General features: G+C 34.6%; 1 protein-coding gene across 3 annotated transcripts; it reads left to right on the forward strand.

The window, feature by feature from the left end:
- Positions 1-199: 199 nt before the first annotated feature.
- LOC110782194 (CST complex subunit STN1) lies at positions 200-15,996 on the forward strand. 3 transcript variants are annotated; one of them, XR_008922155.1, is made up of 3 exons: positions 200-883; positions 5,123-5,213; positions 15,690-15,996. XR_008922155.1 is itself a non-coding variant. In XM_021986324.2 (2 exons), the coding sequence occupies exon 1, from the start codon at positions 318-320 to the stop codon at positions 879-881; it is 564 nt and encodes a 187-aa protein (XP_021842016.1). In that variant the 5' UTR covers positions 200-317; the 3' UTR covers positions 882-883; positions 5,123-6,095. The 3 variants fall into 3 exon arrangements, 1 of the variants encoding a protein (XP_021842016.1); XR_008922154.1 differs by lacking the exon at positions 15,690-15,996 and adding an exon at positions 6,120-6,762; XM_021986324.2 differs by lacking the exon at positions 15,690-15,996 and having other exon boundaries at positions 5,123-6,095.
- Positions 15,997-27,025: the final 11,029 nt, after the last annotated feature.

Here is a 27,025-nt window from a genome sequence, read left to right on the forward strand (position 1 = left end):
AAACATTTTAAAGAGTTAAATGATTAATTTTATACATTATTAGTGATTTTGAAGAAATAAGTTTTATTAAAATGAAAAAAATTATCAATAGAATTTGATAACTTTTACATATATAAGCTTAACTTTTAAACATTTTGAGTTAACTTTACTCCGGTGTACAATATTTATTGTATAGGCATTGTAAATAAGAATTTGTGTCAGCTGAATTGGTACATTCTTAACTTTCCCCACCATAGCTTTCCCGCCAAAACCAGACTCTTCCCTGTAAAGTCTCCAAAACCCAGAAAAACCTACCAATTCATATTCAAACTTCCCAAATGTCAAATCGATCAAACAAGCCACCATCAAACTACGATGCCTCAATCGACCCGAATAATGTCAATAGTCTTCTCAACATCAATGTTAAACTCCTTGCATTCGACCTCAACTCTTTAACCCAACCCAATTCTCTCTCCTCCTCTTCTTCCCGGGACCCGAATTTCTTGTACCGCAAAGGGGTCCCAATATCTCGGGTCGAAGCATTTGGTGTCGTCGTAACCCGGGACTTCAAACCCGACAAATTCCTTAGGTTTTCCATTGATGATGGCACTGGTTGTATCCAATGTATACTCTGGCTTAATCAATTGACTTCTTCGTACTTTTCTCGGCGATGCCCATCAGATGTTCACTCAATTGCGCAAATGGCAAATGTTCATTCTACCCGAGTTCAACTCGGCGTTAGTGCCCGGGTTCGTGGCCGGGTTTCGGGTTTTCGTGGTTCGGTTCAGGTTACGGTGGATGATGTGGTGGAGGAGAGAGATCCCAATTATGAGACCTTGCATTTGTTGGATTGTATTAACTTGGCTCGAAAGCGTTATGATGTTCTGTCCTACAAGAAATGAGGGTAATTGTCTTTTGATCCAATTTCTGTTGTTTTGCTTACTGAATTGTTTGTGGTTTTGGGTGTTTGGGATTGTAAAATCATGTTCATAGTATTTAGTAGTAAATTGTCTAGTTTGTATCAAGAATTTTTGATTTCAGATCATTGGATGTCAAGAGCTAGAACAAAATGTGTTGTTTATGTAAGAACTAGGAGCCTTAACTTGTTCCTCAATCATGAATTACAGTATGGTATGAGGAAAGGGAGTCCAATCTTGTTGATCATAAAAATGAGTTATAGAAAATTTTATCCATAATCACTCCCTGAGGAAGTCTTTGTCACAAGTGACTTGTGTCCATATTCCACAAGTGAGTACCAATACAGAATTTGGAGTACCAATACAGAATATGTTAGTACCAATACAAATTATGTGAATACCAATAATAACACATATGACTTATATTGGTGATATTTCTAAGCAATTTTGTATTTTGGTACTGACATATTATGTGTTGGTACTCAAAATGGTTGTATTCGGATCACTTGTGTCCATGTGGACACAAGTCACTTGAGGTTTAGAAACCCTCATCACTCCCTTGCTTCCATAATGCTTTTTAGGTAACCCCAATTCTTTAGGTCATATATATTCTGTTAGCTACTTTGTATTTTGCATTAGTTTCAACTTGTCAATAGTATTATACTCCTCGAAGTAAGGGAATTGATTTTGGCACACCATTTAGTTGATTTTGGCACCACTTGTGAGAGCATATAAAATTGTGCTCTATTCACATGACGTGTGCCAATATCAACCAATTGGTGTGCCAAAATCATTTCCCTCGACGTGTTGTTTGTGTAGAGTTTTACAATGTTCACCCTAGTGGATGTGTTTTGGTCGACAAGAAGGGAGGAAGTAATAGACAATATTGATGAACTCTAGCCAATCTTGTTGCTTGTAGTGAACCACAAAGTGAGAAGTATAACTTCAAGAGTTCCCGTTTCATCTTTCTGAATATTGATATGTAAGGTTTTTAAGAAACTAAGGAACCTCTAAACAAGTTTGGTAAAATATAACTCGTGGTTGGAACCTAGGAGGCTGAATGATCACATCATATGAAGATATAGCATAGCATTTTGAGTAGTTATCTTGGGTTAGAGGCCATTTATGTGAGGCCATTTATGTAAACATTTGAGCAACACTGGAGAAAGTTAGGATCCCGTTATTCCTTAAACCTAAATGTTTGATGGTTTGAAGGGATTAAGGAGACATTTGGAGGAGGTGAGACAGATACCATATCTAAAGCTCAAGGACATAAAAAGAACCTTTACAAAATGTACAAGGAATGGCCTTTATTGACCATAAAACCTCAAGTTAATGCTATATTCATTTTCATAAGACAAACAAAAACAAAAAGTTCTTTTATAGTGGTTGAGGGTTTAACACTTTAACATCATGATTTTTCGAGGGAAGGCGAGGTGACAGAAAGAAAGGGAAAGAGTGTGCTTCTGTTTGCCTCCCAAATCTTTATAAGTAGTAACATCTTTTTGTTAGAAAGGGGAAGGAGAGTTCCTTCCTTGTCTTTCCCTATTTCATATCCACATAAAGGGAAATAGATGCCTCACTCTCCTTCCCCTTGCCTTTCCTCTGATTTTCCTCATCCAAACATACTATAATTGTCCAAGTAAAAATATCTAACATTCAAAAGCAATAATGAACTTGTAAGACAAGGACCTTGATTCCCTTAAAGATAAGACTATATGTCTATATGAGCTTTTGTGGAGGCACCTTTAAGAGCAACTTCAAATTAGCTTGTCATGCCACCTAAGATTTTAAGCTAAATTACTTTCTAGCTAGTTTGTATCATAATGGTAAGCTAATTTACCAAACTAGCTTGCCATTTAATGGGTTCCACTTTTACAATTAACCTTTTTTTTTTTAATTACAACTAGCTCACCTCCTAATTGGACAGCTTTTTCCCAAGCAAATTGGCTTGGAAAAGCTAATTTGTTTGGCCAAGCTAATTTATGAAAATCACTCCAATGGTTAAGCTAGTAGCTTGAGACTTTTGCAAATTGCAAGCAAGTTCCTAGCAACAACCATTGGAGTTTCTCTAAGTGTTATGGCTCAAGGAACCATTTGTGAATTTAGGCTGGCTAAAATTCACTTGAAGAACTATAGAACTTGATGAAGAATAGGATATGTGCCCTAAACCTCTATCGATGTTTTAGATTATTGTCTCCTTAAGTTCAAGGTTCTAGGTAGTATTTCTTAAGGGTTAAGGACTTCATCAATAAGGCCTCAACACATACTATATGCATGTGAAAAAACATTGTAAAAAGCTTTTTTTTCCCCCTGAGAAGTACATAATTTAAGGGGTGAAGTTGTGATGTCCAAGGGTATTTATTCCTAGGCATCACCCTCGTCTACTAGGATTATACTTGCTCCCAAATACCATTATGTAGATTGTTACATTCCAATTTCCAAAATATATCTAGTTTCCTAATTACAATTCACATTAAACTAGGAAACTAAATAACAAACTAACTATCCTAAAAAGCTATGAAACTTTTGTATTGTTGAAGCTTCATCAATACACAAGTTTCATATAGTTTAAGGAGAATTAAGGGTATTGGATATCTATGCCCAAAGGTAATGCCAAACTCATGGTAGGGTGTTCAGAATTAACTTCTTGACAAAACTTGTTTGATGAAGGCTGAGTGATGGTATCTTAACTTCAAGTTAATGACATTAATTCTTACCACAAATAGCTAAAGCTTAGTATTATGACACCCATATTCAAGAGATGAGAATCTGGACTTCTCTGTCCCAGTTGGTTGTCACTTGTCATAGATTCTATGATCATTGCCATGTGTCCTGCAAGATTCAACCCACAATTACAAAGCACCCCCAAAATTAGGATGACATACATTTGTTTAGTACGGAGTACTATTATCCCACATGATATAGTTGCATTATTTCATCGAGCAGAATAGACACACTATTTAGAGTGGACTTCATTGAGGCAGGGGGGGCTGACTTGAATATCAAATCTCTGACATGTTTGTCAAGTATTGTGGCATGTGGGGTCCTCCAGATTCATGTATCTTGTTCTTCCTTTTGGTGCTTATGCCGAGGAATCAGTATTTTTAGCTAAAAATTTGGTAGAATCTTTTCAACCTGTACACACCTAAAATGGCAATAGTGGTAGTTAAATAGTTCTTGATATGAACTAACTTGCTGTTCCTAGCTTTTGTATATCAGAACTACCATCTGTCACAATTTTCCTTCAATTGGGGCAATTCAGATGGGAGTTGAGCTCTTCACTGTAATGGTTTATGGTCATTATGGATAGGCAGCTTTGCGAACAATAGTGTTGCACAAAAAATTTATGGTGTATGCCTTTCATGAATGGAATTTTTTGTAACTTTAGTTTGTAAAAGAGAGTGGTAACTCTTTGTAAAAGAAGGAACAATCTGTTCCCCTACAGTTTTGCTTTAAAACATTATTTTGATATTATGTGAAGAGATATGGTGTGTAAATGAATACTGAATCAATATTAGTCTCGTAGGAAAATTGTTTATCTATGAAGAAAAAATCAGTTCTGTAAAACAAAATTTTGTGTGTGTTGCTTTGGTGTGGGTACATCCATCTTTGTGGAGTCAAAATATATGTTACCCGGACTCTGATACCCATATCTGACACGGGTACGTATCCAAGTGTTTGACACGGCTATTTTGTGAAAAATTGCATGATTTTGATCCAAAATGAAGTGTTCAAGTGTCCACACCCATGCCAGAGAGTCGAGGATCCGACACGGGTATTTGAGGTAAAATGAAGAGTCCAGGTAACAGAGGTCAAAATGAATGTTGAATCCATATTTGTAACTGTATCACAGTGGACTAAATTAGAAGGATCATTCAAACAATATGCACTTCTTTTACATTGCAAAAGTTGCACATTCTATGTAGGCTGCAATAGATCCAAACACCTCACCTCACCCAAAATGGATCCTTTTTAGGAGCATTGGAGTAATAATTAAATTTATGTTGGTTTACATTTCTCTAGTGTGGGTAGTTTGATCAAAATCATCTTTATTGTATGAATAAAATTTCTGTTTTTGTATAATTTTCCTAGGTCGAGTACAAACAGTTTTTTCAGTGAATTTTCATTTGATGCCCATTGTGATTCCAATGAACATGCACTTAAATATGTGGTTCCAATGAACATGCACTTAAATTTGTTGGCATTCAATTTTTGATACACAGGAAGGATTATATGTTACCACATGCAGCTAGCAGAACCTGATCAAGCTGTAATTATAGGATTTTGAACAGAAAAGAAGCTCTAAGTGAACAGGTTAGTCATGATCTTTGAGTTGACTTTCGACTGTCAAATATCAAACCTGTAACATTACTTGTTAACTTAGAAACATAGTCCCTTATTGACTTCTTGTATATGAATAGAGACGGATTGTTACCCAAATCAGTACTCTGTTATTCCATAGAATCTGGTAACTTTTAAGTACCAACAAGTTGCCTAATTCGATTTCTGGAATTCCTTCCTTTTTCATGGATTGCTTTCTTTAGCAAAATCCATTATACACCCGAGTATACCTAGAGCTAGATACACCCACGGCTATATACAGGTTGATTAGGCCATTTAGGGTATACTGATAAAACTAATTCTGAGTTCATATCAAACTGGTAGGCCTTACTATATAGACAACATACTGTTACTGCATATTGTACCCTCTTGTTGAAGCACAGAAGACAAGATCTTAATTTGTTGGCAGAAAACTTATTTCATCTTGTCTCCTACATCCCAATCTATTATTATGTGCACATAAATTAGTATTTCAAATTTGGATTTTATTGTTAGTTTTATGCAATTGTTAGCTTCTTTTTTGGGAGGGGATGGAGGGAATGCTTTCTTTTCAATGATTTCATGAACATGAATTCCATATAAGTATGGGTAGGGTGAAACTAATTAATTGAACTATTTCTCAAGTTGTTTCAATATAATTGAGTACCTTATCTTGTTGTTTAACCTAATCTATTATAACCCTTTGCCCACCTTACATTCCCTGACATAGCTGTAGCCTGTAAGAGTTATAATTCATATCCTGACATAATAGTTCTACACCTTCTTTTTAATCAGGATTTTCTTATTCAATTTCTTTCTAAAGATTGCATTAAGCATTATAGACACAATAGTTCTCCACCTTTTTTTTAATCAGGATTTACTTCTGCCCATTCTTTGCAGGAATAGAGAAAGGTATTAATTCCAGTATATAATTAATTCCCTGTAGTCCCCAGGTGTTAAGGAGGAGCAGTGATAATTCAATGGAAGTTATTGAATGTTTTGATCCTACATTGGTGAGTGGTGAGAGTCTAGAGGGACCTTGCAGTATTAAGCATTCTATCTAGACTTTATAGTTCAAAGTAGAGATGGCCAATGGGTCGGGTCTGACCCAGCCCACCCTGAGACATCCTGTAGTGGGTCACGTGGGTCCGACACAACCCACGACCCACCAAACCCGCCACGTTGGCCATCTCTAGTTCAAAGGAAGGCAAAGTAAATCTCAGTAGCCAGTAGTCCACTTTCTAAACATGAATATGCCTGAATTTTTACTTTAAAATGTCAATGACAGTGGTACAAAATTACTGTTACTCAGACTCTTCATTTTACCTCAACTACCTGTGTCAGATCCTCGACACTCTGACATGGGTGTGGACACTTGAACACTTCATTTTGGATCAAAATCATACAATTTTTTCACAAAATAGCCGTGTTAGACACTTGGACACGTATCCGTGTCGGATATGGATATCAGAGTACGCGTAACATAGTCCAATATCGACTCTTAGAGATTTGTATTAATGTATATCATCCGTCGAAAACATAAATAATGTTATAGTTTCCACAGCTTAGCTATATGAATTATTGGGATGAATTGAGGACCTACGTTTTTGGCTCATGGATTTTCTGATTAGAACCCCACAGGGCTCAGGGAGTACTACGTACCAATGTAAAAATATGATGGTTCCTTACATTAGATCCGGTTACTGTTTTGAACTTAGGACCCTCTTTTTTTTCCATGAAAGATGTCTCCTTGAGTTTAATTACTTTCTTTTTCTAATTTTTAGGAGAAATTGATAGTTTTATGGGGACAAATATAAAGAGTTTGTCTTTATTTTGGAACCAGAACTGTTTTTACGACTAATTTAGGGTATTATGCTTTACTCTTGTATAGCATAAAGTTGTCTAAGGGGCATTCTGGCTAGATAAAGCATGGGTTTGTTTCCCCCCACATGTTTGAGTCTTGTTTGGAAGGGATGATTTTCGTCATGGGCCTGGCCCGTGCACAAAACCACTTGGCGGTGGCAGGAGTAGCTCCCCAAACTTATAAGTTGGTTATTATCGGGATTTCCCCTTACCTTTCCCCTTCCCCTCGTCACACACTTTTAGGCTGCTATCAATCTGGGTTTGTGGCTTAAAAGGGGCAGCCACATTGGTCCCATGTGTATCCATAACAAAGTAAGGCAAAGAAACTTGATCAAATGATTTTGATTTGTAGTAGACCCGATCAAAATGCGGGTTGGATCACATGTTGAAAATTCGGCCCATTGGGTCGGGCTGGGCCAAATCTTTTGCCGGAATTTTCTACACAAAACCCGTTATTTCGGGCCATGCAAATTTATAACTAAAATATCAACTTTGAGTTGTCCAAAACCCAGCAAAAAATTTAAAAATTGGGCTAGAACGGGCCTGAAATGGGCCCAAGAATTCTGCCCCAATACCCGCTATTTTTCGGGTCGGGCTCATGATGGTCAGGCCTACTTTGTAGATTTACACAAATCAAAGATGACAATGTTCTTTTAGGACTTTGACTTACATGATTTAATGAGAGCAACAAGAATATAGGAAGTATATCAAATTATCAAGCCATCAAGGTGGTCTCCCAACTCAAGGTACATGTCCAAAGCTAGACTTTAGTCCAATAATTAGGATTCAAAGTGATTTAGTGTTGGTTAAACATTCGGGTTAATCAGTAACATTGTTAAACTCGTTACTAAATCTTCTATCACATATTCTTATTTACAATGGGTGTACAATAAATATTGTACACCTGAGTAAAAGTTAACCCAAAATGCTTAAAAGTTAAGCATATATATGTAAAAGTTATCTATTTTTAAGTGATAAATTTTTTCATTTTAGTAAAACTTATTTCTTCAAAATCACTAATAATGTATAAAATTAATAATTTAACCCTTAAAAATATTTATCTATCAATTTTTTTTTACTAATATAAAAGTTAATCAAAACTAAGTTAAAGTTAAAAAAAAAATGATTAATGTTATCTTGGTTTTCAATAAATTTATTGTACACCTTGTGCGCGTAAGACCTTTTGATATTCTATAGCTTGTTTGGTCTGAAAATGATGTCATGAGATCTAAGGACTTTTGTTTGGTAATGGAATATCCTAGGATGAATTAATTAAGGGAATTATGATGCAATGATATTGGAAAAAAAGATTGTGACATTTCATACGTTAAGGATTTTAAAGTTTAGTACATTTTGCAATATTGACAATTTGGTTGATGACAAATAAATTCTGGGTTCTGCTAAATTAGTACAATCCGACTGTTATATGGTTTTAAACAAATATTGGGGTACTTTAATCAGGGGTTCTTATTATTTTACCTCTTCCCAGTACCTGCATTTTTTGCAGGTGTCATTTGCGTAGCTTTGGCAAATTGGCAGACCACATTTTGTTTACTTCCTCTTGTTTTTTGGTTAGGTTATGGTTATGGTTATGGGTGTGGGTCATCCCTTTTTATTTACATGGAACCGAGGAGTGGTACGTGTCATGCATGGTGCACGGATTTTTGAATCCTTGGACTCAATGTTCTATAATGGTTACTCAAACTCGGTTAGGAGTGTCGGGTATGGGCACATATTCCACGCGTTGGGGGTATTTTTATGAATTATACGAAGTATTTTCGTATTTTTTCACGTTTTAAACATTTAAATAAACTTGTTTGCTAGTTTTAATTAAGATTAACTTTTTTAAAGTGTATTGCGTGAATTTACTCTGTGTGATTGAGGTTTTGAAGTGAAAATCTGAGTGTTGGGTTCAGACTCCGTACTCTTCTACGTTATCCGGACACGCATAGCAATGTCAGACACGGGTATATGTCCAAATGTCAGACAACTATTTTGTGAGAAATTTTGCATGATTTTGGTCCAAATTTATTTGTACAATGAGAAAATTGCATAATTTTGGTTTAAATTGATGTGTCCAATGAGACAATTGCATGATTTTGGTCCTAATTGATGTGTCCAAGTGTCCATACGTTTGAATGTCGAGAATTCGACACAGGTATTTGAGGTAAAATGAAGATTCCAGTAACAAAAGTCTCTTGTTTAGAGTGTAAACCGCCCTACATCCCTTCCAATTTTTTGATAAAAAAAAAAGAAAAAAAAAGGTAGTAAAATAGCTCAACATTTATTTTCTAAACAACGATTGCCCCTAATGAAAGCTATGCATCATGTGCAATAGATCCTTTAGAGATGTTTTGGAAGATCCTGTTAATATTTAGTGAAAAATACCCTTAAAGTTCTAAGATGTCTATATCTATATTTGAAGAAAAGTGCCCTTAAATCTTAATGTTCTAAGATGCCAATATTTGGAGAAAAGTACCCTTAATATTCTAGGACCATATATGAGATCACAATAAAGACTAAAGTGTACCTTTCATTGGATGTAAATGTTTATGTAACTCATGCCCTTGAAATCGTTTTAGGGGGGGGGGGGGACTATTTTAATCGGGGTTTTCATGAATTTTCCCTAGTTTTTCCAGAAATTCATTAAATACGTTCATTTATAAACTTTATGCACAAAATAACAAATTTCTTTAAAACTCGGGGCATCTCATTAAAATCGCCATTAACACTGTGTTTGGAAACCAAGTTAACTTGAAAATGTGAGGAAAAGTAAAATATAGAAATATGTAGAAATGTAAATCTGAAGAAATATGTAGAAACCTCAAAATTTTAATTTGTTTGGCTAATTATTACAGAAAACTGAGAAAATTGGAATATCACATAATTTCACCTCTTTAATTTTTTTCCCCCCACAGATTTCCACATGTTTTTCCATCACTTTTGAGGGGGGGGGGGTGACAAAATGTGATCAAAAGAGAGAGAGTTTGTATTGATGATCAAAAACTAATAAATAATTATTACAGTAATGAAGGCCTTTTATAGCTTAATACATTCTAGAAGCTACTGAAATCTGTTACAACTAACTCCTAGAAATAAGGAAGCTATACTAACTGAAAGTGCCAGCGTGGCAACTCTCATGCACTACAATGTAGTACGTACTGAACCAATGCTGAAGCTGATCAATTGTGCAACATGTATAAGCTTAACAGTCCCCCTCAAGATGGAACATCACAAGTTCCAATCTTGGACAATAATAGTTGAAACTGTGCAGATGAAAGAGGCTTGGTAAAAACATCTGCTAGTTGATGTTCAGTGGGTAAGTAAGCAAGATGTAGAAGGCCTTCTAACACTTTGTCACGTGTAAAATGACAGTCAATCTCAATGTGTTTCGTTCTTTCATGAAACACTGGATTCCTAGCAATGTGTAATGCTGATTGATTATCACAGTGAAGGCTGATAGGTTTAAGATTAGAAACTCCCATGTCTTCCAATAAGTTAACCAACCAAGTTACCTCAGATGATGCTGCAGCCATTGCCCTATATTCTGCTTCTGCAGATGACTTAGAAACTGTGTTTTGCTTTTTGGATTTCCATGAAACTGGTGACCCCCCTAATAGCAATACATAACCAGTGATGGACCTTCTAGAATCTGGACAAGATGCCCAATCTGAGTCTGAGAAAGCTTGCAACCTGATACACTCTGAAGCTTTTAGAAGTATACCTTGTCCTGCTGTGTGTGCCAAGTATCTCAAGGTGTGTTGTAGAGCTGTAATGTGAGGAAGTCTAGGATTTTGCAAGTACTGGCTTAACAACTGAACTGCATAGGACAAGTCTGGTCTGGTATGAGTTAGAAAGTTAAGTTTCCCAACCAGTGATCTATACTTCTCTGTGTCAGTGTACAATTCTCCATCTGATAGAGTTAGCTTTACATTAGCTGGTAAAGGGGTGATTGCTTTCTTTGTGATATCAAAGCCACAGTCACTGAGCAATTCTTTGGTGAATTTCTTTTGGCTAAGAATGATACCTTCAGAAGAATAGCCAACTTCAATACCTAGGAAATAGTTCAGCTTCCCCAAATCTTTGATACTGAACTCTTGGTGCAAGTATGCTTTCAAAGCAGTGAGTTTGTTGTGATCTGTACCAGTAAGGATGATATCATCAACATAAACTGCTGCTATATTAATATGACCTTGTTGTTTGTGAATGAACAAATTGTAGTCATGCTTGGATTGAATGAACCCCTGTGTTTCAAGAGCAGTCATAAGCTTTTCATGCCATTGCCTTGAAGCTTGTTTTAAACCATATATGGACTTGAGCAGCTTGCATACTTTGTTATCAGGATTATCAATGCCTTCTGGTACTTGCATATACACCTCCTCTTTTAAATCTCCATGGAGAAATGCATTGTTAACATCCAACTGGAAAAGAGGCCAGTTTCTGCTAGCTGCAACAGCAATCAAACACCTGACAGTTGTCATCTTTACTACTGGACTGAAGGTCTCTTCATAGTCAATCCCATACTTCTGGTTGAACCCTTTTGCAACTAATCTGGCTTTACACCTTTCCAGAGCACCAGTTGACTTTAACTTGACTTTGAACACCCACTTGCAGCCTATAGCCTTTTTTCCTTTAGGTAGTTTTACCAATTCCCAAGTAAAATTCTGATCAAGTGCATCGAGCTCTTTCTGCATAGCTTCCACCCATAGTGGTTGTTTAGCTGCTTCATCATAAGTGAGGGGTTATGTGATGTCACAAAGATGTGATAGGAGAGCTTGGAACTCTTCAGGATAAGTGTCATAAGACACTAAATTGCACCAATGCTGAGTGAACTGAGCTGGAGAGATTGGTTTTGAATTTAGGATAGATTGAGATGAGTAACATTGATAAGAATCTAGATAAGCTGGTTTTCTGTGTGTTCTAGTGGATTGTCTAGGTGGAAAGTTTGTAGGGGTATTCTCAGATGTAACATGTTCATGAGGAGTAGGTGGAGTGGAATCAACATCTCCAGAAATAGGTGAAGAAATGGATTGAGTGTGAGTGGAGGGTGAGTTTGGAGATGAATTTGGGAAAGGAAATATAGTGTCTTGTGAGGGAGATTCTTCCTGAGGAGTGGAGAGTGAGTTTGTTGATGGGAATATTGTGTCTGGGGAAGAGAAATCAGGTGTATCAAAGATTACAGGAGAGGAAATAGCAGGTAAGTAGATGGCATGTGTATAAGAATTGTTTGGAGAATTGTGTTTGTGATAGAGATGAAAGGGAAAATGTTTTTCATGGAAATGAACATCCCTTGATACAAAGAATCTATTTGTATCAAGTTCTAAAACCTTGTACCCCTTCTGAGAAGTAGAGTATCCCATAAAAACACATGGTGTTGCTCTATGGTTCAGTTTGGTTCTTCCTACTCTAGATGTGGACACATAACAAAGACAGCCAAATGTTCTCAGATGAGATAAGTCAGTAGTCTTTTTGTGCAGTCTAAAATATGGAGAATCAAGATTGATTGATTGCAATGGCATCCTGTTGATCAAATATGCAGCACATAACACACACTCACCCCAAAATCTGGCTGGTACCTTAGATTGAATATACAAAGCCCTTGCTGTTTCTAAAAGATGTTTGTGTTTTCTTTCTACCACCCCATTCTGTTGTGGTGTATCACTACAGCTGGTTTGATTTAGGATTCCAAATTTCAGAAACAGCTTTTTCATATCTCCTTCACACAACTCTTTAGCATTATCAGATCTAATGCATTTAACCATAACACCAAATTGTGTCTGAACCATATTGAAGAAATTAGTCATAACAGCAACAGAATCATTCTTATTTCTTAACAAGTGTATCCAAGTGAACCTGCTGTAATCATCTACAATTGTCAAGAACTGATTACATCCAGAAGGTGTTTTTACAGAATGAGGACCCCATACATCAAGGTGAATCAACTCAAAAGGAGCAGTGGTTTTGATGCTACTATGAGGAAAGCTAACTCTAGTTTGCTTAGCTGCAGGACACACTTGACATATTGTATCCTGTATACAAGTAGTCACCTCACACTTAGGGTTTATTAATCTCAACTGACTAAAGGGAAGATGTCCTAGTCTTAAATGCCAAAGTTTAGCATTGTCTACAGAGCTAGAACAGACTGTATTACAAACATGTTCCTGTTTCTTCTTCTGCAATTCTGCCACATTGTAAAGACCTGACCTCACATCACCAAGAGGAATCAAATTCCCTTTCTGACAATAAACAAAGCACTTATCATGAGTAAATCGAATTTCACACTTCAAATCTTGACACAGCTTGTGAACAGATATGAGATTATATTTGAAATTTGGCACATATAGGACATTCTGTAGAGTAATGTCAGCATTCAAATCCACAGTGCCAACATGTGTTACAGGAATTTGCTGCCATCTGGTATGGTTATGTATGTGTTGGGTATGTCAACTGGTTTGCAAGTAGAGAATTGGGACAAATCATGACAGAAATGGTCTGATGCACCACTATCTAACAACCATTTAGAATTAGATTGTGAGAGTAAGCATATACCTGCCATCATAACAAGGCTAGGCTGATTTCCAGAAGCTGGTTGTTGTTGCTTAGCCATCATATCCAAGAGCTGCTGATATTGTTCTGTTGTTATAGTGGGAGCAGTAACAGTTTGTTGCATACCAGATGTTTCAATATCAGATTTGGTGCCAGAAGAGAATGCAGCTACTTTGGAATCTCTGGAACCTTTGAAACCTGGTGGATAGCCATGAATCTTGAAACACCTATCCACACTGTGCCCTTGCACTTGACAATGTGTACAAAAATAACTGGAACCTGTTCTTCCATATTTGTTGGTGTTGCCAGATTGAAAACCACCATTCTGCTGTGTTCTGAAAGTTTTGTTGTTGTTGTTGTTATTCCAATGATCTCCTCCAAAACGCCTCTTTTCAGCTGCAAAAGCTAATGTTTCCAGTTGTTTGTTAGACTGAGAAACTTCTCTGTGTCTCTCTTCTTGAGCAAACAATCTGTATGTCTCAGATACTTTGGGCAAAGCAGGCACCATCAATATATTTCCTCTAATGGTAGCAAACTGATCAGAAAGTTTCATCATAAATTGCATCACCATCTTCTCTTGTTGTCTGTCAAAGAACTTTTTAGTAACATTACAAGTACAATTGTTACAAGTGCAATATGGAAGTGAATGAGCTTCCTCAATTGCATCCCAAACTGACTTGATCTCAGTGAAAAATTCTGAAATACTCTTATCTCCTTGAACAATTTCAGCTAGCTTTTGTTCAAGAGAATAGATCTGAGCCAAAGATGCAAAGCCAAACCTCTCCTCTAAATCAGTCCAGACATCTCTAGCTGACTTCAAAAACATCACACTCTTAGCAATTTTATCATCCAGATTGCCTAAAATCAAAGAACATACCAAGTCATTGCACCTTTCCCAAGCCTTACTCTCCACTGAACCAGGATCAGGTTTAGTATAGCTTCCATCAATGAAGCCAATTTTATTCTTAGCTGAGAAAGCAAGCAGCATTGATCTCTTCCAACTGGTGAATCCTTCACCATTGAACTTGAACGTGACCAGTTGAGTGGAATTCGCATCCGAAGGATGAATATAATAGATGCTTGCAGGATCTTGATTAGGAGGAAGTGTGGAATTGCGCCTCGAAGTCTCTTCATTGGAATCGAAATCTTCAGCAGCCATTTTTTCAGAAATAGTTTTGGATCAAAAACAGTAGAAGAAAAACAGAGAAATTGAGAAAATCAACACAATCTGTGAATCAGAAAGAGTTTGTGGCAAAAAAATTCGAAGAAAAACAGGGAAATCTTGCGGAATTTCAGAAAAATTGAGCCAAGAATCTTTGATTCTGCTCTGATACCATGACAAAATGTGATCAAAAGAGAGAGAGTTTGTATTGATGATCAAAAACTAATAAATAATTATTACAGTAATGAAGGCCTTTTATAGCTTAATACATTCTAGAAGCTACTGAAATCTGTTACAACTAACTCCTAGAAATAAGGAAGCTATACTAACTGAAAGTGCCAGCGTGGCAACTCTCATGCACTACAATGTAGTACGTACTGAACCAATGCTGAAGCTGATCAATTGTGCAACATGTATAAGCTTAACAGGGGAATGTGGAAAATAAAACATGTAAAATATAACTAGTTGATTTCCATAGATTTCCACACATTTCAATTTCCTCAATTTTCCATTTTAATTATCTAACAAGCTAAAATTAAGAAATTCTCCTATTTCTATAATTTTATCAACTTTTCCTCATTAAACTAGAGTTCTCAAACACACTGTAAGGGTATTTTGTTTATTAAGTTTATAAATGACATATCGATCCCATATTATAGATACCATCGCTAAAACTCTAACAAACTAAACTAGTTGTCATTTACGCAAAACGACTACAGTTATGCTGCATTATTTTTACTTATCTAGGAGAAAATAATAAAGTGAAGTCAGATGTTGATGGACATAGATCTGATTGGGTGTTTTGTTCTGAATTATTAAAACGACAGATTGATTTATTTATGATTAAATCTTCAGTGAGTTTAGTTATACATGTTTTCCTTTTTTTTTTTATCTTTTAGCAGTTCAAGTTGAGAAGAGCAGTGGTCGTCCCATACTGTGACAGCATTCTGTTCTTCTACATAAAATTGAAATGTGTAATACATATCGTATACGGTTCTTATTTTACATGTTGGAGAATTGTAGACATCAATGTCCCATTTCTCAGACATTTTTGCTGCTGCAATTTATGCTTTGGAAATTGCTTTTTCTTTTAATAATTAATACTTGTTTTCTTGGCTCGGGCGATGTTACGGGTTATTACTTGCATAACTGTAAGTCTGTAACTATGTTTTGACTAAAGAGTTATGGATAACTTGACAATTCGAATCAACTAATTCGACATATTTTCCACATTCATAAGGAGTCCGTCTATGTTTTTACTTTATGAATATGATATTTTCTGGGCATTTTTAATAATATCAAGTGTTATTCCTATTTTAGCATTTCTATTTTCCGGAATTTTAGCACTGATTAGCAAAGGACCCGAGAAACTATACCCTTTGCCAAAAAAAATAATTACAAATATCATAATTGATGCCTACTTTTGTTAAAATTTTCTTTGCAAAAATAAAATAACAAACAATATAAAATAGTCTAGTGAATAAGTCTTACGTGTTCAAGTCACAAGTTCACGGGTTTAAAACGTGCATAGACTATATTTTGTGTATAAATCTATTTTTTGAAATGTTTGTAGATTTACATGGAATGATAAATGTTGAATAGAAGGAGGAGAGCGATACGTGTCATTATTGACTTTCTTATAAATGTTTTTTAATTGACTTTTTTATATTGTTTTTTAATTTTCAGTATAGATTTTACTTAATTATTCACTTTTTTGAGGGAAATATCTGATTATTTTCTTATTTTAACTACTTAAACATACTTTATTTTTTAAACTTTTTTGTTGCCAAATTCGTGAAGAGTGAAAGAGAGATTAAGCTTTTAAAACAAACAGGAGAAGATAAAGCTGAAAAAGGCAAAAGAAACTCTGGTAAGAACTTACAAGATGGAGGAGATAAGAGATTCTTTGCTCAAAGTGTAAAATCAAGATTCATCTCTTTGACTGCTTAACTTAACTTAGTCTAGTGGAAAATTCAATAGTGATTCATAATTTAATTTTTAATTTTTATGTAGTAATTTGTTAAGAGTGAAAGATAATTTAAACTCAACTAGTTTTTACCTTATGCGATGCACGGTATATTTTGTTTTTTTAGTTTAACACCCACAAATTATTTATATAAAAAAAGTTAAGTACATAAATTAACTTGTTAACTAAGTACGGATTATAACTTATTCGCTTGATCAACATAAAATTACTTTTCTACAAATAAATACGGATTACTTTGTTTATTTATGATTCGCAGTTTTTCTAGGTTAAAACCCTAATGAAATTGATTGATAAAAACAACCTAATGAAATTGATTGCATCTTTATCAGGCTATTAAAACACGATACAAGTTTATTTTAACTTGATGATGCCAATACTAGTAATTTCGTAACTCGTCTACTTAGGGTACTTAGCACTAGACCTGGTTATTGGACAGGGTAGTCCAATGGATATAGGGTTAGGGTCAAGTTAATAGGGCTTTTATTGGGCAGGGCTCTTATTGGACAGGGCCTTTATTGGACAGGGTAATTATAGGGTCAAACTTATACTACAATATTTTGAAAATTAAAATAGTAATGATACAAAAAATTACGTGTATAGCTTCGTATTTACTTGTACTTGCACATGGCTCTTTTGTTTTTCATTTTTCATTGCTCGTTTATTGACCCGCTCAATAATGACCCCCTATTGACCCGCGACCCGCTTTTGACCTGCCCATTATCGACCCGCTAAAAATGACCCTTTCAATACCCGACCCTCTTTTGACCCGCACCGACCCTGATCCGCCCCGCCCGATAACCAGGTCTACTTAGCACCTTTTATAACACAATTAATTATTAGACTTTTTTATGGTTCTAGTTATAGCTCAAAGAATCGGAATAGAGTTCGAAAGAAAGCTATGATACCCCCTCAATTATTCTTCTAAGTCTAGTCACGTTTGAAACTCTAGTATACTACTACTTCCAACTCATTTTTATAGGGAAAATTTGGCTTTACATTTTAGGTACAAAGCTTGTGGTTGAAGAGATGAGTTGCCAAAAGAATACGGAGTACTTGACATCATTTTGGTGGTTTGCATGTCAATCAATAACACGTTGAGGATGACCTACAAATCATGCAACAATGAATTTTGGATTGCAAATTCATAAATCGTAAATTCCATCATGTCTTTATTAAGTACTACAATACAATGTGTATATATGACGAAAATTAATGCTAGCTAGGGTTCATATTGATTACAAAAAAATTCGTCCAATTCCCCTGAAATGACTTGTCATCAAAAGGGTTTCGGTTACGTGTGGTTTGAAGAAAAAAGAGTTTTTTCAGTGGAATTATAAGCTTCACCTTTTCAAAAAAAAACTAATAGGAGCGTTCTGTAAAGAGAGGTTTGAAAATGAGTTTTGGGATGAAAAAACTTAATACAAGAACTTTTTGCTAGGGATACCAACGAGCTGAGTCGAGCTGAGTATTTGGTTGTTCGAGTTAGGCTTGATAAGAAATTTCCGAGCTCGAGCTCGAGCCAAGCTTAACCGAGCTTTCATTTCCCATGTTCGAGCTTGGCTCGTTTAAGTTTTTCATTGTTTGAGCTTAGCTCACGAGTAGCTCGTTTAAATTCAAACTTGAGACGAGCCGAGCTATATCAATAAAAAAGAGTTTTTCACAAACTAGCCTTGATAAACAAGTAAGATCGAATTTAAACGAACCTATTAATAAACGTAACATTATTTTAAAAGTTTAAAAAAGAACCAATTCTAATATATTTTTTGCATACTATACTAACTAATACTATTTTATAATCTCGTAAAATAAAAATATTCTAAAAATCAAAGTCTAACAAAATAATTCCAACTTAGTTCTAACTTAAAATTCAAGCTTCAACGAGCTTTAAACGAGCTTATAAACAAACATGAACGAGCTGTTCGCGAGCCTAAACAAGCCGAACACCAAGTTGTTCGAGCTAGGGGTGTTCATAAAAAACCGTAACCGCGTACCGTACCGAAAACCGAAAAACCGACCTAAATGGGCGGTAAACCGAACCGAAAAAATAATATAAACGGTTACGGTAACCGAAACGGCAAAATTAACGGTTAAACGGGTCGGTTACGGTTACAATTTTTGACAAAACGGTTAACCGAATAAACCGATTTATTTTTTCAAAAAAATAATTCAATTTAATTTAGTTGGAGGTGACAAAATCACAAAATTATAGGTAAAGTATTTAAGTAAAAAAATGTTTGTTTGTGCACAACTAGCCCTATTAGTGTACTTACTTCTTAGGCTCTTAGCCCATTAGTCCTTTCTTGAAACAATAAGTACGTTACTTCGTAATTTTGTTTGAAGTTGATGAACTTGTGTAATTTTAGACATTGTTTACACTTATTTTTGTTTGACTTGATCTTCTATTTCAGATTGTTATTTTTTGTAAAAAAATAATACGATAAATGTGATCCAAAATAAAAATAAATAATTTAATAGCGGTTTATGGTTAACCGGGTAACCGTACCGAAACCGCGGTTAACCGTTTAAACGGTAACCGATTTAAACGGTACGGTTACGGTTCATGAAAATGCCTAACCAAAATTTTCGGTTACCGAACCGAATCAAGTTTCGGGACGGTTAACCACCCATGAACACCCCTAGTTCGAGCTAGTATCATTTATTGAACGAGCTTCAACATTTTGTTCAAACTCATTTATTTAATAATGATCGAACGAGATTTGATCGAGCTTTGACCGAGCTTGTTCACGAGTTGTTCACGGAGAAATCAGCTGGTTGACATCCCTACTTTTTGCATTAGAGGTTTTAAGAAGTGTAAAATGACAAATTTGTCCCATTATTGTCTAAAAGTCACCAAGCTACATCGTTTTATGTCAATATCCTTAATGTTCATTTTATTCAATATTCTGTATTTAGCTAACAACTAATTCACCGAACACATTTAACCGCTAATTGTCAAACAGGGTCCAAATTTTTCCAGAAATCCTTCAATTCTCAAACTTTTTCCCAAAAATCTTACTCATTTTTCCTATTTGTCCCCTTATATTTGATTGGAAAATCAATCAAGAAATGGTTAAAAAGAACTTAATAGAATAGCCCTTGTAATTAAGGTTGTAACTTGAGAGTATTATAGTACTCCGTACTAATGTAACACTTATTTAAGTTGGTTAAAAACTGAAGAACTATGCAATTATTTAGGAGTTAGGAGGGGCCATTTTTCAACTTTTTGGTCTTATCACCTCTGCATGACCTCATATAATTAGCACGAATTTATTGGGTTTTGGTACTCTTTCTAAATTATTGGTGCTGAAGTCGCCATCATTCATCTGGTGAAATTATAGACTACTCTTATCATACGAAATTAACACTCCCACACTAACTAATGTACGTAGTACTTGGTTGACTTTTTCAGATGGACTAATTTGATTTCTTTTCCTTATTAAAAAGAAAAGACGATGGGTACAAATATCTCATTATCGAGGGCAGCAGCGGATCCTGAACGGCGGATCCTGAACGGCTTTACAAGGGGGTCGGTAGAAAAAAATTAATCAATATACTACTCCGTATGTAATTATACAATTATACACAAATTTTAAGGGGGTCATAACTAAAAATACACTATTAAATTTTCCGGCGGGGGGGGGGCAAGCTCACCCCAGCACAAACTAAGATCTGCCCCTAATTGAGGGGGGCAATTAGGTGGTGATCAATTTCATAAACCGTGTTTGACAGGTTCTGTAGGAGATAAGGGAACTTGTCAAAGATGAAATAAAGGACTTATCAAACTTCGATTATAATTTGATCACTCATTGTTACCGGGAAGCTAATCAAACGGCGGGTTTTATGGCAGTGAATTGGAGTACTTGCTCCAATTATCGCTATAATTCTCTTCGTTTGATCATTTCCTCTCCCTTATCACCTGAAAGGATGAGTTAGGTTGACCCTTTTCAAGGGACTAACCTGAGTTCTTTTCCTTACCAAAAAAAAAAAAAAAAAGAGGGTTAAGAAGTACGTAGTATATTCTACTCGATAGTATTATACGATCCTATCTACAAAAAACTAGTCCCTCTGTTCTTTAAAGTCATTTTTGTTCTTGTTCATACAATCAAATTTCAAAAGGGGAGGGGGATTCAAACCTCATAGTACACAATAGAATTGTGAAACATTGTTGGTAAAAAATGTTAATTTTTACCGTGTAAATGTGTAATACTTTGGTGCATCTATTTACTGTAGAATAAACAGTGCTCAATGTTGGATTTATTCTTTAAACTAGGGGTGATTTTTTTAGTAGATGTTAGCTACTTTTTATTCATGGGGTGATTTTTTAAGTAGATGTTAGCTACTTTTTATTCATGGCCTTAGCTACTTATAGTAAAGTTTAATTAGGATATGCATATACATATACTACGAGAGAGAGATACCGAAAATCTGGAAGTGGTTTTTTTTCTGCGTTTGATGCAACTATGCAAGTACTTATTGTCTCTTCTTTTGTTACAAGTTTGGGAGTAGTGTTTTTTTTCAATATGATCTACTCCGTACAAGAGTTACATAGTATAAAGTTATAAACTTGGTTATTGGGCGGATACGCCGGATAGGATAGGACGTGGTGGGTCGTTATGAGGGCGGAGAGGCTCATCTCAGAGATGTGTTTCTAAACACATATGAGGGCTATGCGGTAATTTTACTATTATTTTGGAATTTTTGAGTACCATATTTGAGGAATAAATATAATTTTTGAACTTCTGAGTACCATTTTTTATTTCTAAGTACCATTTTTGAAATTCTGGGTACCATTTTTGAACGTATGAGTACCACTTTTAATCTTATAGGTACCATTTTTGAAATTCTTAGTAACCACTACAAGAATTTGTATCTTTAAACGACAACCTAATTACGACGGGTCAAAAATCCCGTCGCAAAAGCCTTTTGTGACGGGGCTAACAACCAAACAACGATGGGAATAACCGTCGCAAATGTCCTTTACGACGGGTTTACGACGGAATTTCTATTAACGACGGCCCCCTTTTATGACGGGTTCGCGACAGGAAATCCCGTCGTTAATCAACGATTATTGGCCTTTCGCGACGGGATTTCCCGTCGTTAATAGTACAATTTCTTGTAGTGAACATATTTGAACTTATGAATACCATTTTAAAACTTATGAATATCATATTCGAACTTCTTTTGGCAGAAATTACTTCATCGGGTCGTTATTAGGCAGAAATTGCTAGATGGATTCAATTATAAGTTACGTAGTACGAAATAGTTTACTCATACATTTAGGGTTTTTCCCTCTTAAACACAAGTACAATTGGAAGAAAATTATTTTGAAGGTCAAAAGTTAATTGGAGTTGGTTTAATATGACGTCCGGCCATTTTTAATCATCTTGTTGCTTTTTTTAATGATGTTTAAGGTGATTTGCTTCTATTTAAAGAAACAACTATCATACCATTATTTATTCTAAACTTGGAAGCAATTATCCCTCTTAATTGGGAGATTATTGTAAAGACTAAAGAGTTAGGTATCCTTTATGATGGAGAAATTGGGTGTTTAATGTAGTATGGCCGTATTTATTTTATTAATTTAAAGCTGTAAAGTGTAAAGCTATTTAGTAGGTCAATTTAGATGGGACAGTCATATGTATCCTAATATCCATCAATGTTAATCATAAAACAGAATATTCATTAAGGTTGACCTCTTTAACTTAGGGTTCATATTTCATATCATTGACTTTATAAATATGGTGCTAAAGTATTATGTTAAAAAGGAAAATGATAAACATAATCCAGTAAATAAATCTAATGCACTCCCTAAAAGTATACCCACAAGTCTTAGGTCATTAATTGTAGCAAACTACTCGTAGAAGTGCGGGATCTTTAATTCTATATGTATTATGTTTAAAGGTAGTATTACGTACATACTCCGTAGTACGTACTGAGTATAAAAGTTTATCCTATCTAAATAACATGCATGAGACATGCGTGTATAGTTTCTCTATGAGTACAACTTGCAAACAGATGAAAAGAGTGTTACAAGATAGAAATTTTTTATTTATTTTAACATTTTCATCTTTAGATTCTTATATGAACGTTGCATGTACTCTGTATCATTTTGACATTTTCCTTAAAAAGACGTACCTGGTCTTGAAAACAGAAAAAAATGAAATGTGTGCCATTGGCCTAGGTTTAGTTTATAACTCTAGATTGGGACTCAAATTAGCTCAATGTTAATTGGTTTAATTTGAAGTTTACTAGTAAAATGTGCTTAAGAGAAGTCACAAGCTGAGACAAATACTCGATTGCTAAAAACCTAGAACAATGAAAAATTAGAGACCAAGTTTACAGAATCAATACAGTCTCCCACATGCACCATGTGTTTTACTATTACTCAAATTGATTAGTGAACTTAGTCCAAGAAATCACTTTGTTTTCCTTAATTATATAATTAGCATCCTTAATAGAGTGCCAATAGGCAATTACATTAGACTACACAACCCCATCTTGTCATGTATTTGTGGGGCCCACATGTGATTTAGTACCTTCAAAGGTTATAATTGGCACTTGTTTAATTTAGTGCCTAATCCAAGATCTAAACATGGTTTAATTAGTATAATAATTAAATTACAAAAGTGTACTTTATTGTGTTGTGAAGGGGTCTAGTCTATACCTAAGTAAGGATGCTTTTATGGGCTAGCAAGATCCTACATGCATGGATGTAATTAAACAACACTTTTCATGTTATTAGGAGGATACTTTAGACTAATCCATGCATAATCACTTTAGCCAAATCCTCTAAAAAAAGCCAAAATCTTGAAATGGGGAGATTTGCCTTTGGTAGACTAGACATAACTCTAAGTTTGAGTCAAAAATAGGGTTAACATTCTTATTGGTAACATATTTTGTTCTTGTATAAAGTAACAATTGAAAGGTTTTAGGATAGGCATGTCCCATAAAAGTTGGAACCCTTAAGAAAATATTCCTTGAATCTACTTCATTCAATGACAATGTTTGTTTAGATACGTTCAATACATTTGTTATACACTCGATTGCAACTATTCTTAAGTACACTTCAGGATCGAGTTTTAGATGTTTCGTGTATTTTGAAAAATGAAGTCGATCATTGACTCTGTATTCTTAAATATATACGGAGTATGAAATATTTCAAGATTTTTTCTTAAGCGGTACTAGTTTTTAGATGTTAGTCGAGTGTATGTAAGAAATTGCAGGATTTAGGTTTGTGTTATCTCGTGTTTTACAAAGTGTTCTCAATATCCAAAGACCGAGACCCCCAAAATATTGAAGCCTCTTAAGGTCAAGTTTTAGATGTCTCGTGTCCTGAAAAATATGAAGTCGATCATTGACTTCGGATTCTTAAATACAAGAAGTATTTTAAGATTTTGTTTTGGGCGGTACTAGTTTCGAGATGTTACTCGAGTGTATGTAAGAAATTACAGGGTTCGGGTTTGTGTTATCTCGCGTGTTACGAAGCGTTCTCAAAGTCCAAAGACCCCAAAAATATGAGTTAAAGAGAAAGTAGATGTGGCTGTTAGCACTCCCAAAAGGTAAAACAATCAATTCTCTTTGAGTTTGACATTAATTTCAAGGGAAAAATTTGGAAATGGGTACTGTTTTTATCTTGATTACTCAACTGGTGAAACGCAGAACATGAAGAAATTGCATTTACAATGAAGTTCATGATTTTAGAAAATAGTGAATTTGCACATTGCTGATCATTTCCACGATGTAGGGTGTACTATTCACCTTGTATAAATATATTAATTAAAGGGGCTTACTATATAAAATAAGGAAAATGATATATGCAGTCCTAAGAGTTACATATAAGAGACTAAAAATAGAAACAATTACTTATACTAAACATTAATTATACTAGTTGACGCATGATTTTGTCATGCATTTTTAAACTGATTCCAATTTAGGTACTATTAAATGATTATTTGTAACCTTAAGAGCTGCATATATCATTACCCTTAAAATAATAAAAGTAATATTTTTAATTGGAAAGGATTAAGTAATAGTTTCAATTATCTAATGATAATCTAATCAGAATTATGGATAAGTGTACATCTTAAGTACATCATCAAATTATTAAACTGGTTTATCTTTGTTAACAAAGGGCTCTTTCATGCACTTGATCTCAATGTCCGATATTTGACTACATTTAATTAACTTTAATATCATCGATTAACACTCTTCAGATTTCACGAGTTTAAAATGTAATAAATAGAGGTGGTAAACGGGTTGTTTGGTTCGAATATATATAACTACAACTCACAAGAGTACAAGATCATTTCCCTGCTATTTTTACCCTTGCAAAAGTTCACGTACTGCTAGCTAACTCAACCTGTTTGTAGGCTTTTATTAAAGTAAGTATTACATATAAATATAATAAATTTAATTTGAAGCTTTTGTTTTAACTAAATTGTGGCATGCTTCAAATATTGGGTAACAAACAAATTAATTACGACAACAGCTGCTTCATAAAATCTTGGCCAAATTTGTCTAAAGGTGTACTACTACTAGCACTTAAATCACATTTACTCTCTCGTCAAATTTCAAAAGAGTTTGCTGAATTAAATACCAAATTTATGTAGCCGATATTCGATCTCAAGTTTTAGGTATCACCTATTAAAAATTTAATTAACTAAGTTAGTTGTTAATGAACATATTACATAACTATTTTAACATGAATATGTCGTGTCTTTAAGACCTTATTACAGACCGATCATCCGCAATAATGATTTAGGCCCTGTTCTGTTCACCTTATTTCCACTTATTTCAGGAAAAATAAGTTCAGATAAGTTCAGTTAAGTTCAGATAAGTTCAGATAAGTTCAGATAAGATAAGTTCAGATAAAATAAAGTTGGCCAAGTACAATTTATAACTAAAATAAGTTTTGATAAGTTCTAATAAGTTCAGATAAGTTCAGATAAGTTCAGTTAAGTTCAGATAAGTTCAGATAAGTTCAGTTAAGGAAAAATAAGTGGAAATCAGGTGAATAGAACGCAGCCTTAGGTTGACCCTCTCAGAGTTTAACCCGATTTTTCTTTCCTTCTCAAAAAAAAAAATATAAAATATTAGAGGTCAATAACATGACGATTTAGGCTATGTTCTCTTCATCTGATATGGCCTGCTTTTTTTAATTTTTGGTCTTATCTGGTATGATCTAATCTGAATGTTTTCTATAAGTATTTTATTATTTTTACCAGGCGAAATTTTTTCTAGTATGATCTGATTTTTCTAGTCTGATCTACTCCGTAATAAACACTAAACATAAGATAAATAGAACAGAGTCTTAGTTTCGGACGTAGGAATCCTTAGTACTAAATCTATTTTAATTGTTCATCTCACTCATGATTAGGAAAACCAAGATGAGAAAAAGACAATGCCAGGGTGTTTGATCAAACTAGCTTAGAGTACTAATCCGTATTATGGTATGTGCCTTTGTGGAATAGGTTGAGTAGGTCAAGATTTGGTGATTAGATTACCAGTACACTTAATTTATCATTAAACCAATTGTTAGCAGTTGATTACTCAAATAGATTTGATTAATTTTATTGGTAATTTTTTTAAAGATGGTGTACCCTCTATTATAGGTGTACGCGTGTACCGTTTATTATATAGGGCGGGGGTTCGAACCTGATTCATAACGTGCACAAACTCTCAGTATGAATTACTAGGCCAAAACCTCATTAATTGTATCCGTTATTATATTGTTGGACTTTTGGCCCCTTAACCATCAAATAGTTCTCCTATGATTTCAGCATTTAGGTTGGAATTCTTCAAATGGTTTTAAAAAACGATTTTTTATACTATTAACGTAATACGAGTAATTTTTCCATTAAAAAAACTCATATTTCATAGTCAAAATTTTGTGAAATGGAAAGAATTTTGTCACTTTGTAATGTGAATGTTTACAAAATGGCATATTACTACAAATAAACATAGAAAAATAATCTCAATATTCCCGTATTATACATTTTATACTAGTTTGTGTTTCTTTTGGTATGTGATCACGATTTCACGATTACGTACATGGTAGAGTATATAATTATTTAACTTTCCTTTATAACAAGCTGAGTTTTTTAAAATCTATTACGGAGTACATTATACTAAAACAGACATTAGAAATAACATCTATTATGTGTCACTTTCTTGTGTAAAACATCTCTGTCCAAAACCATTTTCCTAAAAGAATCTTAATTTCATTTAATTTTTTAAAATTTTTATCTT

The sequence above is a fragment of the Spinacia oleracea genome, chromosome 5, assembly GCF_020520425.1.
Source record: "Spinacia oleracea cultivar Varoflay chromosome 5, BTI_SOV_V1, whole genome shotgun sequence".
Taxonomy (NCBI): Eukaryota; Viridiplantae; Streptophyta; class Magnoliopsida; order Caryophyllales; family Amaranthaceae; genus Spinacia; species Spinacia oleracea.